The sequence below is a fragment of the Cricetulus griseus genome (assembly GCF_003668045.3).
Source record: "Cricetulus griseus strain 17A/GY chromosome 1 unlocalized genomic scaffold, alternate assembly CriGri-PICRH-1.0 chr1_0, whole genome shotgun sequence".
Lineage (NCBI taxonomy): Eukaryota > Metazoa > Chordata > Mammalia > Rodentia > Cricetidae > Cricetulus > Cricetulus griseus.
This window is the reverse complement of record NW_023276806.1, coordinates 77183318-77203491: the sequence shown is the minus strand read 5'-3', so window position 1 is coordinate 77203491 and position 20174 is coordinate 77183318. Positions and strand designations below refer to the sequence as shown.

Below are 20174 nucleotides of genomic sequence, written 5' to 3'. Positions count from 1 at the left end.
TTCATAAATGACCCAGTCACCAGTGTACTGATAGGACTTCAGAAGTGAAGACTAGGACAAAAATATTAAGAAGAAACCAAAAAGTACTAGCAAAAGTTTTTAGGAAACATATGTGTTCAATTGTACCTATACAAAGACATTAAAGGACCTGGATGAAGCATCAGAGGCCTAGTTACTTTTCTGAAGTATTTTATACATCAGACCCATCAATCAGACCACACAACAAGCCTTTCCAACTAATCAGAGCAGTGTGGTATAACCCACAATAATGTGAGGCTTTAAATGTTTTCTTTTAGCATAGTCACCATGAAGATAGTGATATTTATTGCAATAGATCATGATACTTCTAGAAAATCGTTTACTACTCTACATAAGGGTATTGATGGGCTGGTATAGAAAAGCCCATCAACAAATTTGAATGTGTATATGCTCATAATTAATGTAACTACTGCCACAAATACTTAAATATGTAAAGTAGAAACATTTCCTTATATCTGTAAATAAATAAGTGAAGCACAAACTGGTCATCCATCATCTCCTGTCCACTGTAGAGACAAATTAAAAACAACGTCAAACGTAATTAGCAGCTAGTGCTCTGAAGTGTTGTGTGCTGCATTAGTTTGCTACATATCTCCTTTGTGCAATCAGAGATGTAAAATTATTCTAAATATACTAAATGAGCCATAAAAGTAACTATGTAAGAAAATAGAACAAGGAGAAAGTTGTGCCCTTAAGTCTTTCTGCACATCTGTCTTTCTCAGGAAAATGGTCTAAATTCTAGGCAACAATAAGCTATCACTGATATTTGTGGTTTTTGTAATTTAAATACATTTCTTGACATTTTACTGTTTTTCTTAATGGTAATAGCTGTAATTTACTAAATACCATTAATACATCAGACTTTGTATGCATACTTGCTAATTCTTGCTGATTATGCATTATTACAAAAGAACCAAAGAACCATTATTTGGAAAGACATAAGAAAAACAAACAAAAAAGCTACAAAGTTCAAAGGAAGTAAAACTTTCAAGGTAAGAGACCAAAATTCAAAGCCAGCCTGACAATAAAGCACATTTTTTTGTTGTTTTTTTTTGTTTGTTTGTTTGTTTTTGGAGACAGGGTTTCTCTGTGTAGCTTTGGAGGCTGTCCTGGCACTCACTCTGGAGACCAGGCTAGCCTTGAACTCACAGAGATGCACCTGCCTCTGCCTCCCCAGTGCTGGGATTACAGGCATGTGCCACCAACACCTGGCTAATAAAGCACATTTTTAAGTATCTGAGAAAACAGGTACCAGTAACCCAGGCCAAAATAGTCTTTTTTAAAATTTAAAACCCATATCTCTAATGGACTAAAACACCAAATCACTGATAAGATAAATCCAGATGGAGGACAAAATGAGCTGTCACTTAAAATGCACTTGATTTTTTTTTCATGCAGTAGCCAACTTTATTCAGAGATTCAGACAATTATACTCTAAGACTTAAGAAGAGTCACATAAGAAACGTGTTCACTCAGCAGGACCAGACACATGTGGCAAAAAAGATGTTTTTCCATAGAGGCATATGAGCAACAATAGCAGCAGTAAACTCAATGCTATCTTCTACAACTGGAAGGCGCAGGAAAACACATTCCAACCACAATTCTGTGCTTTAAAGAAACTGAGGTCACAAGACTCAGAATTCTCACAGAACTCCGTTTTTGGACTGTGTTCTGACACATCTTTTTTTTTTCCCTAGACTTTTTAAAATTTAAATTAGAAACAATCTTATTTTACATATCAACCACAGTTCTTTCTCCCTCCCATCCACTTGGATTCATGATACATCAGTGTTGTTTTCATTTATATGTTAATTTTTTTTTTCCTGACAGGGTTTCTCTGCATTAACAGCCCTGGCTGTCCTGGCACTCGCTCTGTAGACCAGGCTGCCCTCTAACTCACAGAGATCTGCCTGTCTCTGCTTCCTGGTGCTGGGATTAAAGGTTGCTGGCACCATTCCCAGGCTTATATGTTATTCTTTTTTTTTTAATTTTCTTTTTTTCTGTTTTTTATTTAAATTAGAAACAAGTTTGTTTTACATGTCAATCCAAGTTCCCTCTCCCTCCCCTCTTACCCTGGCCCTCACTAGCCCCCTATCTCATCATCCCCTTTCTGATCCCTAGATATTGTGAGGCCTTCCATAGGGGATCTTCAAGGTCTGTCATATCATTTGGAGCAGGGCCTAGGCCCTCCCCCATGTGGCTAGGCTGATAGAGTATCCCTTTATGAGGAATGGGCTCCCAAAGTACTAGGGATAACTACCAGACGCCTCATAGATTTCCCAGACCTCCAAACTCACATCCTCATTCCCGGTGGTCTGGAATAGTTCTATGCTGATTTCTCAGCTATCAGTCTGGGGTCCATGAGCTCCCACTTGTTCAGGTCAGCTGTTTCTGTGTGTTTCACTAGCCTGGTCTGGACCCCTTTGCTCATCACTCCTCCATCTCTGCAACTGGATTCCAGTAGTTCAGTTCAGTGTTTAGCTGTGGGTGTCTGATTGATGACTACTACCTTATATGTTATCCTTAGGTCATTCATCGTCTAACTGTCCTTGACTACCAGTGCTTGTTGAATTTAATTACTGAATATTATACAATAATTTTTACTTGGCTCATATCTACTTTTATAAACTATGACATATAATGTCACCTGTGGGTATTCCTAGGATACATAAATAACATCTGAAATGACAACTAAAATCAGACAAAAGACACTGAAAAATATATGTAACACAAAGATAGAGTAGACATAGGGGATTTTTATTCATGCACTTAAATGTGGTTATTCTTTACTATTTCCAAACAAGTATCTGTCTAATTGTATTGGTCACCTTTATCTGGCTAATGCCTTATGAAATTGACAGTCTTCTATGGGAGGGTTACCCCCCTCTTTAAAAGACTATTGACTAAATATAAGGATGGACTAAGGTTGTTTTCAATATCCAGTTCTTTGTGATCAACACTTAATGGTTTTGTACAGGAAGAGGCAAGTCAGTAACATGAAATGCATTTTGAACACACATCAGTACTAGAACAAAGGCAGGGAGGATTCTGGAGGTTCTCCTGGGAAGAGAGGGAAGAGAGCAAAGGAAACTGGAGTGCTGCTGCTGAATCATTTTAATACTGGTAAATTAGAATATGCTAGCTGGAACAATTAGTAGAACTTCTAATATGTGAAGAGTTTTATATAGTCATTAATTTACAATAAACCTTCTTTGTTTTCAAACAAAAACAAACTCTGTTAATTTTATAAAGATAATAAGACGATCTGGGGCCACAAATGCTTAGAAAACAGGAAAGTATAGAAATTACAAAGTGACAATGGTTTCCGAAGTGGTGAAGAGTTTAAACTTGTCACAATGAGTCAATGTTTTGATATTCATTTATATTCAACAATTACTACTAGTTCCTGGAAATTCCAAATACTACTTTGAGATTGCAGAAAAACATGAGGCTCAAGAAAATGTGCATAGTATTTTGCATAAAAAGATTTTGAGTCTGTTTTTAAATCCCTTTAAATAATAGTGGTGGAAGCCCTTAAATAAATCTTGACTTTCCCCAGCTCAAAGAACAAATTCTTCAGGTGTCCATCAAATATAAAGAGATAGCAAGGGCAAGCACAGTAGGCTGAGAAACAGACCAGAGAACAAAACTTTCCCTAACATAAGTAAAGTAAAGCTTACCAATTCCACCAAGTCAAAGCAAAAGATGCTGTACAACCCATTGATTCTGTGAATGTGTTCTGAAAAGAAAGCACAACATTGCCTTATTGCAATGGGAACATTCTTTTTTTTTAATTTTTTTAAATTAGTTCAAGTTAGGGAACAAGCTTGTTTCACATGTAAGTCCCTTCTCCCTCTCCCTCCCCTCAACCCCTTCTCTCCTGCCCAGCTTACCCCCCCCCCACTCCATCCACCCACCACTCCACAGGCAGGGTAGGGCCCTCAATGGGGGCTCTGCAAAGTCCACCAAATATTCCTGTGCTGGGCCTGGGCCCTTCCCCATGTGTCCAGGGCCAGAGTGTAACCCTTCACATGGGATGGGCTCTCAAAGTCCCTTCTTACATCAGGGAAAAATACTAATCCACTACCAGAGGTTCCCAGGAGTGCAGAGGCCTCCTTATTGACATCCATGTTCAGGGGTCTGGATCAGTCTTGTACTGGCCTCCCAGACACCATCTGGGGTTGATGTGCTCTCCCTTGTTCAGGCCAACTGTTTCTGTGGGTTTCTCCAACCTGGGACATACCCCTTTGCTCTTCATTCCTCCCTCTCTTCAACTAAATTCCAGATTTCAGCTCAGTGTATATCTGTGGATGTCTGTCTCTGCTTCCATCAGCCACTGGATGAGGGCTCTAGGATGGCATAAAGAGTAGTCATCAATCTCATTTTAGCGGAAGGGCTTTTAGGTTATCCTCTCCACAATTGCCTGGATTGTCAGTTCGTGTCATCCTTGTAGGTTACTGGAGATCTCCCTAGTTCCAGATATCTTCTTGGACCTATAGTGGCTCCCTCTAATATGGTATCTCTCATCCTGCTCTCTCTCCTCTATTCTTCCCCCAACTGAATATTTCTGCTTCTCCATTTCCTCTCCTCTACTTCTCTTCTCTTGCTCTTATTGTGGCAGTTCCCTCTCCCCTACCCCTCATGCTCCCAATTAGCTCAGGAGTTCATGCCACTTCCATTCCTGGGGACCATTTATCCCTTAGAGTCCTTCATGTCTCCTAGTTTCTTTGGTGAAGAGGATTATAGGCTGGTAATCCTTTGCTCTATGTGTAAAATTCATATATGAGTGGGTACATACCTTGTTTGTCTTTTTGTGACTGGGTTACCTCACTCAGGATGGTTTCTTCTAGTTCCATCCATTTGCCTGGGAATTTTAAGATTCCATGCTTTTTTTTCTGCTGATTAGTACTCCATTGTATAAATGTACCACATTTTCTCTATCCATTCTTCAGTTGAGGGGCATCTAGGTTGCTTCTAGGTTCTGGCTATTACAAACAATGCTGCTATGAAAATGGTTGAACATATGTCCTTGTTGTATGAACATGCACTATTTGGGTATATAACCAAGAGAGGAATGGCTGGATCTTGAGGTAGACTGATTCTGCAATGGGAACATTCTTAAGTCAGTAATAATGTTTTAATCAACAGCCAATAAGGTTCAGCTCTTTTGATTCTTCTAGAAACATGTTAAAAAGTAAAATAAATTAACATGATCAATTCATACTATTATTTACATTTAATTTTCTTCCTTAAAACAATTTTATTTTAAGGAGCATTAAGAAAGATATTGGCCAGGAGTTGATGGCACATGCCTTTAATCCTAGCATTCGGGAGTCAGAGGAGGCAGATCTCTGTGAGTTTGAGGCAAGCCTGGTCTCTAGAGTGAGTGCCAGGATAGGCTCCAAAGCTACACAGAAAAACCCTGTCTCAAAAAAACAAAAAAAGAAAGATATTATATGCAAGATTTTTCCTATGATTTGTTATCATCTTCATTTTGAACCTTGTTTTCTGGAGACTATGTTTGAATGTACCTGTCTTTACTTAATCTCCTGATCAGTTTCATTTAAGCTCCATCCTATTAACTAGATTTCTTCAGAAGCAGACTCTTTTGTATCTTCCATCTGCTCTTAATTGGTGCATACTTTTCAGAAACATATAAATATATTTTTCGTCACTTCAAAATATTTTAAGTAAAATCTAAGATAAAATCAAATAATATGGACTAGAGAGATGGCTCAGCCATGAAAGGCTAGGTTCACAACCAAAATTAAATAATAGTAAGATAATGTAAATCAATTTAAGATGCTAAGAAAAAGGCTGTCATTACTAAATTCTAAATTCATTAGCATGAATTAATGAATTATATAATTTTTGAATAGGAGCAGTAAGATTTCATTGCAAGTTAACTACAACCAATTTCAGCTCATTGTTATTAACACTAACTATCAATTCTTTACCCTTCATAGAAGTGTCATTATTTAAAACATGGAGGTTCCTGAAATCAATTTATTCTCAGAGTATTCTGGGACTTAGCTAGCACAATCAACCATTATACAAACAGAAATTAAATCCATGAGATTATATTCTTTGGGGAGATTTACAGCATTAATATCAGGAACATTTTGGGTTTTCTATTCTATAATCACCTTGATAATACTTCATACATTTCTCCATTGTATCATTGGGGAAATTAAAAGCAGGGGTCACCAGGGAAAGGCTACTGAATTCAGAAAGGCCCAATTCCAAGCATAGTTAAAAGTTCCACTTCCTTCCATTGCAGTTTGTCTGATCAGTTCAGTCTCTGCAGTGGTCTACCTTTTCCAAGATTAAAATAAAAGAACACAGAATTTTACATTTGGAATTCAGTCATCCAATTGAATGTAGTAGAGTAAACAATGGAAGCTCCTCAAATGCTTTTGAAAATTCAATTCCAGATAAACAGCATAGGTAGAGTTTTGAGTACACAACTTGACTTAGTAACAGGATAGTCTTAAAGGCAAGTTTTCAAAAATGAAGTATCTTGGAAATGACAGAGAAAGTACTTCCATAATAACTCAATGAGATGGCAACCTACACTGGAGCCAGATAATGACAATACACATAGGAAAATTTTAAATTCCAATGCATAAACAAAGCCCCAGATGAAACTAAGGACTAGAGAGACAGGGAATATAAGTCTTCCATGGTAATCTGTCCTCTAAAACACTATATAATTACAAATAATATGCCCTGAAATCATGTACATACAAACAACACTAAATGGATTCAGCAGATTGTAGTTATACATTTCTTTACTTAAACATATATATATGTGAAAATAACAAAGTAAAAGAGGTCACCAATCTGAGAAACACTGAGGGCATGGATAAGAGGAAGGACAGGGAAGGGGAGAAATTATATAATTATGTTTTAATTTTTTAATTACAAATATATAATTTTGAAAAAATGATCTTCAGGTAAGTATGAAATGCTATCCCTGGGTTACTTTACTGAAAGATTTCATTAGGAGGAAAGCATTTGTTTTCATTTTCACCAGGGTTATTTGTTAGTGTGCCCTATCCCTATGAGAACCACAAACACAAGAATTTTCCATTGATTATGTTTTAGTTTAATTCTGCTGTGACAATTCTTTGATGCTATCACAGATGGAAACACTTTGTATGGACCCTCAGCTGGGATTAGCTGTTACTCCCTTTTTAACTACACTGTTAACTCTATCTCCCTGCTTGTCGACTATACAAATAATTTTTGTGTATACAAATCTTTTCCATTTTATTCATATGTAAGCATACCATAACACTTAACATTAATTCAACCTACTTATGTATGAATGTGAGGCTTTGCATATATGAGTCATTTTATTAAAGCATCATGAGCAGTCCCTACCTATATCTACATGACTTTTAATGAATATTGACCTTCAAATTGATAGTGACCAATTACAAAAGCTTCAGAAGTTTTACTTAGAACAAAGAGATCTTTTTGTTTATATATACATATACATATATATCAATCATTTATCAGTAATTTTTATATATAGATATTCTTATCAAAGTTATAGAACTACGCTCATGGCAAACCCTATAAAAATTGAACCAAATAACCAAAGCAAGCCTTATACAGTTTCTGAATATGACACAATTAAACAGAATTTTCTCTTTGTATTTTATTTCTAAAGCTTTAAATTATACCACTCATACAATATTATTCTATATTTATATAATTTTAAACCATTGTTCAATAAAATGAACATTTTATTAATAGCAATTTATCTGATATGTTAACACTGAATGACTATATCAGCACTTTGTACATATTCCTTTCAACTTATGCTTTTAAATTGCTTAGAAAATTATTCAACTGTATATAATGGTGTTAAGAATGTATTTTTGCTGGGTGTTGGTGGCGCACGCCTTTAATCCCAGCACTCAGGAGGCAGAGGCAGGCAATCTCTGTGAATTCGAGGCCAGCCTGGTCTCCAGAGTGAGTGCCAGGATAGGCTCCAAAGCTACACAGAGAAACCCTGTCTCGAAAATATCAAAAAAAAAAAAAAGAAAAGAAAAGAAAGAATGTATTTTCACTAACATTTTCATACACATTTATCATCATCTCTTCAAGGTAATGAGGAAATTAGTTGTCATCATAAGGTACATAAACATGACGAAGATCCTTCATGCTAATTACTAGTTATTGTTTACATGCAAGCAAATGTGTCATTAGCAACGTGAGAAAATTCCACTTTTTAAAATCTTTAACACACGTTCCCAATTTGTTAAATCAAATTAGTTTCTTGTTTATTGAATTGTAGTCAGCTGACAGATCATAAAGTTAAATATGGACAAAAACCACATACACATCTTCAAGCCCATCAATTGGGTATGTATAGAATTTAGACCCTCCTGAGTGCTAGGTAAGCATTTTAACAGTGAGCCACATTAATAAACATGAAACATTTTCTTTATGTATTTGGATACCTATAAGCAGTAACAAAACCGATCAGAAATGTATAGAGTAATAATTAAAAATGTCTTCTTAATGTCTCTGAAGGATACATAGAACTTTTATCTTCAGAGAAATAGCAATTTTTGAATGAACTTTGAGATCAATTATTGAAAAAACTTTTTCTGAGTACTTCAAATTATAAAATATTCCTTTCAATGGAGAGTGTATTCATTTAAAACTCAACATCTGGATCTGGAGAGACAGTTCTGTATTTAAGAGCCCTTACTGCTCTGGAAGAGGAGCCAGGATCACCTGATGGCACCCACATGGCACTCACGGTTACCTGTAACTCCAAATCAAGGGAACCAATGCCACCTTCTGATCTCTGCAGGCCTCTACACAGATGTAATATGCATACCTATACGCAGGCACACACACATAAAAAGAAAGATAAATATTAAAATAAAGTGTGAACTCCTCTGTCAGTCCTACACATTATTATTTTTCTAACTTTACTATCAAATTTCACTGGTATATAGTTCATTCCTTCCTCTATTGTTTGAATCTTTAGATAAAAAAAATATATCCTTTTTGAAGCCATTGTTGTGTAACTATACTTGTGTATGTGAGCATTTATTAAGGAAATGAGAATAATCATAGCATTTTTAAAGCAAATACCCACTTCACCTTTACAAGAATATGCTGAATTATTATCTAGAAAGCCTAAAAATGGTTATAATTCTAAAAATTGTATCTGAGAGCACCACTTTATCCACATCAACAGTGGCTCTCAAACTTAACATCTACTGCTATTGCCAACAAATTCATGGATTTTTTTGGAATTGACTGGTGTTAACCTAATTCTTTATAAAATTTGAATTTGGGAAACATTAAGATGGTTTCCTTGTAGCTTTGAAGTTTGTCCCGGACCTTGCTCTGTAGAACAGGTTTGCCTCAAACTCACAGAGATCTACCTGTGTCTACCTTCCAAGTGCAGGGACTAAAGGCATGCTCCACCACTGCACAGATAGAATTTGAAACTTGATATTACAGATCATGAGTGTCTTTCACTGGAAGGGAATGCTCAATGGTTTACTTCATTCACTTTACTTTCCAGTTACCACTAATTAAAGATGTAGGTGAATAATGATCTCTTCCTGTCAAAATTTCTCTCATTCTTTCAGGTTTCACTGAACATGATTTATTCATATAGCCAACTCATTAAGCCTTATCAATTTTATTTGCAGAATATTGTATTTAATCTAAGGAGATCTCATATTGACCACTGTCTGTTTCTTTATTGTTATCACTATTAATCTCATTTCATTCATGTAAGTTTCATTTTGTGTAAAAGTGAGGTATCCAAATATTTTTGTTTCATTTTAGGCTGATTGTCTAACAAAGTATGCATGGAGCCTATATTTTTCTTTAATGTTAAATAATACAATATATATTTTATTTAATACATCTACTTCAGAACAATTTATTCTAGCAATATTTTCCATTTAGATAAAATATCTTGATGTACTTCAGATTTTATTAGTGGATTATAATGTATGTGTATACTTAGATATGTAGTACATGCACTTTTGCATACATATATTTACTTATTTTAAAAATTTATGGGAGTTTTATATAGGAAAATGTTGATATCTTCAACTCTCCTTCATTTTATTGCTTATACACATGTGTGTGTGTGTGTGTGTGTGTGTGTACATAAAAATGGCCAGTTATATCTATACAGTGTTACTTGTATATGTATTTCAGGCTGACCACTTGTCATTAAACAGTCAACCAGCATGCACTTAGGTGAGGAGGAGGGCCTCCTCTCTCACTCTCAGCTTTACTCAATTGTCTGTAATACTTTGCATAAGGATAAGGCTCATGGCCTTTTCCTCATGCAACTTGTCATGTTCATTGGTATTCTCCTTGTTCAGCTCATGCTTTAATAGTCATGTTGGTGAGACTTTATGAGTATAGTTTCTGATGTTACTAGGAAAACCAATCTCATAACAAAGTCCCTGATCATCTGGCTCTTAAGATCTTTCTCCCTTTTCTTCCACAAGGTTTTCTGAGACTTCATTGTAGGAATGATTCGTACATGTATTCATAGGGATTGGGTTCCACAACTCTGCATATTTATTGGCTGTGGTTTTACATAGTAGTCTCTTCATGTTGTAAATGAGAGGTAAAGAGTACACATATCTGTGGATATAAGGACAGATGGCTATAAATTATTAAGGATTAAAAAATTATTAAGGATTATGCTGGTTTAGAAAATTAGTCGTTACAGAGTCTCATTCAATAACCATGATGTCACTAACACTGAGTATTTGGCTACTTTTCTTATAACAGAAATAGTATCACCTTTGATGTGTTGGTCTTAAATCCAAATAGACAGCAGTTGGCTAGTACCAGGTTTATTGGCACACTGCACCTATAAGATTATCTCAAGACACAGGTCATTGATGTGATACATAAGTACCATAGCTGGGTAGGACAGTCATATGCTTCCTCCTTTTCAAAGCTTTATGATGTCATCTATTGCCATGGAAATAAGTCCACATAGAGGGAAAATTCAGGTAAATTCCAGTTTACGGGCTACTGGGTCCTATTTCTGAAGTGCATATCTCAAGCAACAAGAACTTAACTTTTTAATCTCATGGAGCTAACCAAGGTCAACAATAATTGGATATATGTTTTGGGCATCTCTTAGACATCTATGACCAACAACCCAAAATAAGGCTTCTCATATTTGGTATTACAGTTTTTGTTAGTTGGTCTTGACTGTTTGAGGAAAAGTCATCAACCCAATAAAAAACAGTCCACTGAAACTATGTTATATATTTGTATAAATAATGACATATCTTACACATTTTTAGGTAAATAGTTAATAATGTGATTCCTTGATGTTGTTTTTTTCCATGATAAGATTTTTAGTATGAGGAATAGACACTTCAATTTGCTTTTGCTTTCCTTTTTTTCTGTTATTACTCATGTATCATGGATTACCTCTTTCTATTCTCTTCCACGTCTTCATTTGTCCATTCGTCAACTTCTACATTAAAAAAAGTCCCATGAAAGACAATGTGGTAAGATTTCTAATGTGTTTTACAAACACAAGCTCACCCAGTCTTCTAAAACATCATCTGAAGATTTGTCAGTTCAATGTTTCTTAGCTCTTAACAAATTGGAAAGAGGTAAAGGTTTTTAATATTTGAGAAGTGGTCTATAGTATACATGACATCCATAGAATTCTTAATGCTGATTTTCACATAGGTTCAAGTTACTTATTAAAATTCAAGAAACATACTCTCTCAATTTATTATAATTAAATTACACATTTATCTCTTAATGTCCCTTGGGTGAACCAGATTGCCAACATATCTGTATAACAGCACCAGAAAACAAAGAAGAGAGAATTTATTATTCAGAATGGTATTTTACTTCTGTTTAATGAAAAGAATATAAAAATCAAAGAGAAAAAGGAAATAATATGGATGCAATCTATCCTATGAAAATTCAGTAATATACTGAATTCAGTAAAGTGAGATGAGGTAGGAGGACACTGTTTATTTTAAACTTTTTAGCCTATGTTTCAAAACCAAAATTCTTTCAAGTAATCATCATTTCACCAAGTAGCACATTGTTCTGAATCTGTCCTAGTTTCAGTTTAAACATAAGTAAATGAGGCAATTCTTGTTCTTGGTATCACTCCCCAAAATGTAAATATGGCCACACCTAATATGGTTTTGACTCATTTATGTGAAATTCATATACAATCTGAATCCAGTGTTTAGATAGGAACAGAATTCATGTTTTCCTTATGTGGGCCAGTCTAAGATAATAGAAAGCATTAAGAGAAATTAATTCCCAACTACTGATGGATGTCTCCTGCCACATTCATAACTCCTGTCCATGATGACTTTCAGTGATGAAGACTAGAAGACATCTTTGCAGTGGCAGTATGTGATCCACCACAGGCTGGAAAGTGTTCTACTTCTGTTTGGAGTAGGACTTTGGCATCTCTATCCCTTATCTATTTAGCATTTCCTACCTTCCAGTCTAAAAAGTATTTATAGTCTGATTAAGAAAAGTTGATGTAAATAATCCCGTATATCCTTATTTAGGATATGTCTATAATTTAATCATATGTTTTTGGATAAAGGATTAATCACAGACATGTCCATAAAAATATTTCCTGTTGAAATTGTTTTTGTTCAGAATTTTATTTAAAAGAATTCGACAAGGTTGAGGAAATTCTCTTTCTTGTGTTTTTTTTTTTTTTTTGGATTAAAGGCTCATGATTTTCTGAAGACACAGTGTGTGTTGTTGCTTAAATGCACTCAGGCTTCACTCGATGATTTCTATTTCTGTCCTGAGTGATTAAATGGTAGACATCTCCTAAATAAGGATATAAAGGATTATTTACATCAAGTTCATGGAGGCTCAGGTCAGAATGGTGGAGGGGCCTTTTGTGAATTCCAGGCTTCTGATGAGGATTTTAAACCTATGTGGCTAAACATTAGTAGTAAGTAACATGGAAAATAGCTTCGTTGTTCTAAGAGCTCTGTGAATGGAAGTTCTTCATGAAGATCAAGTAAATCATTTTTAATCTTCAAATCTTACAGGTGGTGATTTCATTTCCACATTCACATTGGTGCATCTGCTAACAAGTGAGAGCAATGTTTTAGTGCCCACCATGGCAAACTTTTATGAATAATAATAGCTATCACAGAATTTCTTTCTCAGTATACCAGGGAATTAATCTCAGGACTAAACATATCTGGACTTCTCGGAAGCTACTGAGTATGACAATGACTGAAAATGGTTTTGAGAGACTTTAAGTAAACTGACCTTTTTGGGCACTGTCTGAGAAAGAGGCAATGAGGAAAGCATTGGTATGGCACTTTAGTGTGTGAGCCTGCCCCTGAGGAATCTTTAATTGGTACTCCGGCAAGCTTCACAATGTCTCAGCCATGCTTCTCTCTGAACATCTGCTGTTCTCACTGTAGCCAAAACACTGTAGTTTCCTTGTAGGGATTCTAGATTATCATGACATGACAATCATTTCCCCTCTTTCCTTAGACATCTTGTTCCCAATATCAATCATAACATATGCTGTTATTAGCAATAAAAGAAAAAAAGGAAAATCATAATTAATACCAGTATCGACTTCTGATGTGAAGATGTGTACAGAACCTACCTTACCGTGGCCAGTAGGTCATCTACTCAGTAAGTCTGGAGGAGGAACTTCAGAAGATAGTTCAGTAGAAGTCTATCCAGGTAGAGGCATGTACCATAGTACTAGCTACTTCACAGGCTGTCAGAATGATTATTCGTGTGACATCAGAGACCACACAACAACTTAAAAACACATTGTATTGAATATAAACAAAAAGTAGAGTGAATGATTTACTCCTTCATGGAGGGAGAATTTAAATGCCACATAAGGGATAAACTGAGTATTCATCCTACAGATACCAAAGAGAGCAAAAATACACACAAGATTCATATTGTCACTCGGGTCTCTCAAGTATGAAACAATATATCTTTGTATACTATTCCATTTTTCATTGCCATAACAAAATATTTAAGGCAGCCCATTTTATAAATAAAGAAACTATTTAAATCACTGTTTGGGAAGCTGAAAGCTCAGCACTGAGCAGTCCAAACAGTTTGTCCTGAGGGACCAAGCATTTCAATGCAATCAAGTAAGAGGAGGCATTCAAGGTTAAGTATCAGAACAGTAAGCCGAGAGGCTGAGAATTCCACAATTCCTTCTGAGTACACAGTCGCTACTCCTTAGGTCTTCCACCAGGTGTAGACTTCAAACTGAGAATGCAGCTGCCCACCATGCACACCTGGGGAACAACTGGCATCTGAACCATATTGGGAAGATTTGGTACAGAGTGGAGATGATAGCTGTAATAAAAGTTGGATCCTAAGTTTGTTTTTTCTTTGCACATCATGGCTTGTGATATTTTGTCACAAATAAATCATGCATGTATATGTGACACTACAATTGAAAGGGAATTGCCAAGAGGAATAGAGGGACTAATGGATGAGAGGGTAGAAAGTGAAAGGTTGGAGGGTGTGAGTATGGGGTACCTCATATGTGGTGTACTTGCATCTAAGGGTTCTTGTGTAATGTATAACAGTGCCAGGCACAATAAGTATATATGATGAAGTTAAAATTAAACAAAGAAGAATATAAAAACCATAACAATGACAAAAACCCAAACCTTTACCTGTTTGGTGAGTAGGAAATAGATACAAAATGTATAAAGTTACAGAGTAAATATAGTATATGCGACTCCTGCAGGAAAACAATTTCCTTAAGCTTTCGATGCTGCTGCTTTTGTGTTTGGTGATACAGATACTTCTTTCTTCCTTAAAGTATTCCCATGCTGTGTCCTCTTCTTGCCAATGCAGAAATGGAACCTTATGGAAGTAAGGACTCTACAGAAGATCATATTTCCATAAAGTCTATTATAGTGAGAACTGTGTCAGGAAACTAAGCCATCCTGGCAAGAAGCCACTAATTGACTACAGCCCGAAGAACTGCAGGACACAGCTGAACATAAAGAAAGTGACTGAAGTGAGGACATCTTTTTTACAAGCAAATAAATTACATTGACCAGATCCTTGGGAAAACAAACAAGGAAGGAAACAAAGTAAAAAATTAAAAAAAATAATTCACTACACTATATCTGACCAACCCACATGGCGCTATACAGGTCAAATAATAACAATTTCTGGTCAAAATGAGTTTGAGAGCAATTCTAATGCATTTGCTTCAAACTTCTATCCTAATATTTTTACAAATGCTAGACAAACTGTCAGCATGCAGGATTTTATGAAGATAAACATGCATGAAGGTTGAGTCTCATAAGTAATAATCACAGCTTAATGAACAGGAGAGCATTTTGAATACCAAGCTATTTTAAGAGATGACTTTTATTTAATAACATCACTTCTAACCAATAAAACAGTGTGGAAACTGATGGCACCTCCTGCATCTGCTTATGGGCTCAGTGCTCAATCCTGAAGCACAGTATGGGGCCAAATAAGTACCATTTTATCATCCTTGTGTGGCTCCTGCATTTTAAACTGGACCATTTTTTTTAAGTTATGGAAAAGATGCCAAGGTATAGCTCAGAAAATGTGGGTACATCCTTCACAACCACTGTTGAAATAGTTCAGGTGAACAATGAGCTAGACTCACTCTTTCTCATTAGCAAGTACAACCCATTGTCCAAAGGGACTAGAGTACTCCATATTACTGGAAAAACCTAAATGCCTAGATTTGGTTGTTTTTATTAAATAAGTCCACTATTGCTTTTCCTTTGAGATAATGTACAATTTATATTTGAAAATAAATCTTCCATTAGAACTCATAATGTCATTAATGGTATACTTTTATACCAGCGTTTTCATAATTATTATTCATTAATGGGAAGACAGCATGTTTTATTTGGCAATGGGTCAGAGTTGTTTATTAAGACAAACTTGAATGTGGATAGCAAAAACTAAGATTGTATGGTATCTATTCTGAGTTGTAAATTTTGTGAATCATCTAGCTATTGAAGGACATTTTGTTTTGTATTATTTAGAAAAGAATTAAAGGGTGTGATATATTTAGATGTTACTTTTTAATTATTTTTATTTAAATTGAAAACAATCTTAGTTTACATGCTAAGTCTCCCTCCTGTCTTCTCATTCCTCCATCTCACCCCCATCCATTGCCAGAGAGACTCTGTTAGTGTTAATGTTCTTTCACATGTTCAGAACTCCCATTTTTATCTACTATGGATTTGGCATGAGTTGTTTATTCAAAGACTAAAGATATGGGTTTTAACATACAGTGAAATAATGAACCAAGAAACAAACTTGAAAGTGTGGCTATCATTCAGAAATACCTTAGAAACACTGTTTCCAATATTACAATTACAGGGAGATGATATTAGTTACTAAGTTAGAAGCAGTAAGCAGACTAAGCATTAATCACTAAAAACTTTTCAAATTTTTATTGCATTAGAATTTCTAGACTCATTAAAATCAGGAAGACTTGATGTTCAATATTTTTATAATGCATTCTCCTATAAAAATTTACAAGGCTCTTGAAATGATTTTCTGTACATTTAAGTCTTTAGTATAAAACTTAAAACTATATGCAATATAAGAAATGTAGAAACAGTCACAATTTAATAGAATAATTAGTAAATCTTTGTACTAAATTATGCCTTCTCATCCATAGTAATGCATACTGCTTTCTGAAATTTTTACTATAGTAAACCTATGTATTTATTAATACTAATGTCTTGATAAAAAGATATAGCTGGAATTATTTTTATCAGATGTGGAAATAGTTTTATTTATGTAAACAAAGTTCCCATGATTATTACCATCTAAAAATTAAACTCATTTCTTGTAACTGGTTATCTACGTAGTTATTTTTAATTTATAAAACTACTTCATTTTTCTACTCTCTCATTTCCCTACCCCTCCCACATTCACTACTTCCCACCCTAATAGCTCCTCCCAAATTAACAGCCGATTCATTAATCATTGGGGTTACACACACACACACACACACACACACACACACACACACACAGGGAGAGAGACACACACACACACACACACACACACACACACACAGAGAGAGAGAGAGAGAGAGAGAGAGAGAGAGAGAGAGAGAAACCAAATAAACATAAATGTAACTGCTGAGTTAAACGAGTATTGTCTGCATATGTATATTTCTAGGGCTGATCACTTGTTACTGCATCATCAGTCAGGGTACTCATCCCTGGAGAAAGTGCATTATTCCTTTCTCAACACTTGTTAATTGCTTGTAGAACTTCTGCTAGAGACAGGACCCAGTGATATTTCCCCATTTATGATGTGATGTCAGCTAGTGTTGGAGTGCTAGTCAGTTAGTGTTGGAGTGTTAAATTTTTTAGGGGGGCAGCCATGCTGTTGAGATTTCATGGGTGTAGCTTCCCTATCAATGCCAGAAGACACAATTTCACAGAAAAATTCCTGATACTCTAGCTCTAACAATCTTCCTTGGACCTCCTTTGAGATGTCCTCTGAGCCTTAGATGTAGGAGTTGTGTTGTAGGGAAGGAACACCCTAAGGTCAGTTGTCTGCAGCTTTACTGGACCTGCATTTCTGTAATGATATTATTGTGCTTCAAAAAGAAGGTGATTTGATGAGAGATAAGATTGCCATTTATCTGAGGGTATAAGTCTTTATAATACAGTTAGAAATTATACTCATTTAAGAAAGTGGTTATGCTCTAATATCTATGATCTTACTAGCTATGGATTTTTGACTAGGTATAATGTAAATGTGTGACTTTTTTTTTCTTCCTGTGAAGTGGGTCTATGCCCAATTAGGACACTTCTGGTTACCATAAGGATGTAAATGCCACTATTGCACTTCTAGGGATATATTGCTATGTTGGTCGTTGGTGTGTTTCATAGACACTGTAGCTGAATAGGACTATTTATTGCTTTCCTTCCTTGGTAGCACATCAATTTCTGTTTCTACGAAAGCTAGTCATCAGTGAAGGATATTTTGGGTCTGTTATAACTCAAATCTTCCCAGTGTAGTGTCCCAAAAAGGTTGGTGTCTAAATAAATAGGGACTTTCTTTCAATGTCTGAGAGGCAACCAAGTGCAATAGCAATAAACTACATTGTTTTAGTGCTCTGTTGGACTCTCCTGAGCAAATACATGAAAGGGGGATGATCATGCCTGGTACACAGGTTGTGTTAGATAGTACATGAGTCTTGTAGAAAGTATTTCATTCCAAGTGGCATGACTTCATTTTAAAAATATGCATGTATATGTCTATATAAATGTGTGTTGTATGAAATTCTGGTAAATATAAAATAATTATTCCCTATGTCTTTTTAAAAAAAAATCTCAGTGTGATTTTTCTTTTCTCCTTTTGTATTGTTTCCTCATTTTCCTAATCCTCCACTTTATATCTTATATTGTTTTATTTCATCTTAATTCAATACAATCATCTATTTTCTTCACATGAACAGTGTGAACAGAGAACAGTATTTCTCTGACTTTTAATTCATTAGGTTTTAGAATTATCCAAAATTTATACCATTAATATTACTAACACCCAAACTGACTGAATGCTGACTCTTAGATTATAACTTTGTTTAAAATGTTTTCACCCTCCCTTCCTCCATCTCTCTCTGTCTTTCTCTTTCTCTCTCCCTTCCTGTCTCTCTGACCTCCTTCGCTCTTTCAAACTTGTTATTCTTGCTAGCCTTAGTATCAGTGAACCAGTTTTATAAAGCATCGTCTTTAGCGATATAAAAGCTACATTTCATTATCCCTCTATGTTAAAAGTAAAATTGGTTGTTTACATTAACTAGACCCATTGCTTTATTATCCTTTATTTAGTATAATTGATAATTAGTTAGATGTAAAGAGAATTAAATAATTTTGAGAAAGTATTGGAACAGGGCAACTAATTCTGCCATTATAGATTTTCATCATAGCAATCAAGGCCATACGTTGGGATGGACCTTGTTTCTGTCTGTGATGTTTGTCTTTGGGTACAAACTTTATACTTTCCTTTCTAACTTGTGCTTTATCTTTTCAGGTTTGGATTTATTCTTCATAAAGATGAAGCAGCACTACATAAAATTGATCTTGAAACCATGTCCTACATCAAAACAATTAACCTGAAGGACTCAAAGTGCATTCCTCTCTCCTTGGCATACACCCATCTGGGAGGATACTACTTCATTAGCTGCAAGCCTGATGTCACTGGAGCCCTTCCACCACAGCTCGTGGTAGACAGTGTGACTGACTCAGTCATCGGCTTCAACAGTGATGTGACAGGCACCCCTTACATCTCTCCAGATGGACACTATCTTGTCAGCGTTAATGATGTGAAAGGTCTTGTGAGAGTCCAGTATATCACCATCAGAGGAGAAATCCTGGATGCTTTTGACATTCATACCAACCTGCACATATCTGACTTGGCCTTCCAGCCATCCTTCACGGAAGCCCACCAGTATAACATCTATGGAAGCTCAGGCCAACAAACAGATGTGCTTTTTGTGGAGCTCTCGTCTGGGAAGGTCAAGATGATCAAAAGCCTCAAAGAACCTCTCAAGACAGAGGACTGGCCCTGGAGTCGGAAGAACAGGCATATCCAAGGCAGTGGCCTGTTTGGACAGTACCTGATGACACCTTCTAAGGATTCTCTCTTCATTCTGGATGGTCGCCTTAATAAGTTAAACTGTGAGATCACTGAAGTTCAGAAAGGAAATACTGTTGTTTGGGTTGGAGATGCCTAAGGACCCCTGTTACCTAATTATGGAGGAAGAGTTTTACAGTACATTGCACTTAATCCTTATTTAAATTACAACTTAACTTTTCCAAGTTTATATCCTAGTCAAAACCCCTTTGTTTGTCTAAATAGGCTAGATTTTTTATAATAATATTGGCTAATTAGAAACATTTCACACAATATTTGATTAGAAATTACAGCACTCACAAGAATCAAACATGTAACTATATTTTAAACCAACAAAAGGAGATTTAAAATTCTTTAAGAAAAGTAAACTGCAGGGAATTTCAGATGACCTAAGCATCATGTCATTTTTTAAGGCATTTTATTTTTTCTCTGTCCTTTTGCTATGCTTATATCTG

General features: G+C 35.5%; 1 protein-coding gene across 3 annotated transcripts in view; it reads left to right on the top strand.

Moving 5' to 3' along the window:
* Positions 1 to 19819, top strand: part of Fstl5 (follistatin like 5) — a 507741-nt gene extending 487922 nt beyond the window's left edge. For all 3 annotated transcript variants that reach the window (XM_035451280.1, XM_035451279.1, XM_035451277.1), the window contains one exon: positions 19117 to 19819. In XM_035451280.1, coding sequence (XP_035307171.1) covers positions 19117 to 19819 — 703 coding nt within the window. The remainder of the gene's footprint in view (positions 1 to 19116) is intronic.
* The last annotated feature ends 355 nt before the right edge of the window (positions 19820 to 20174 follow it).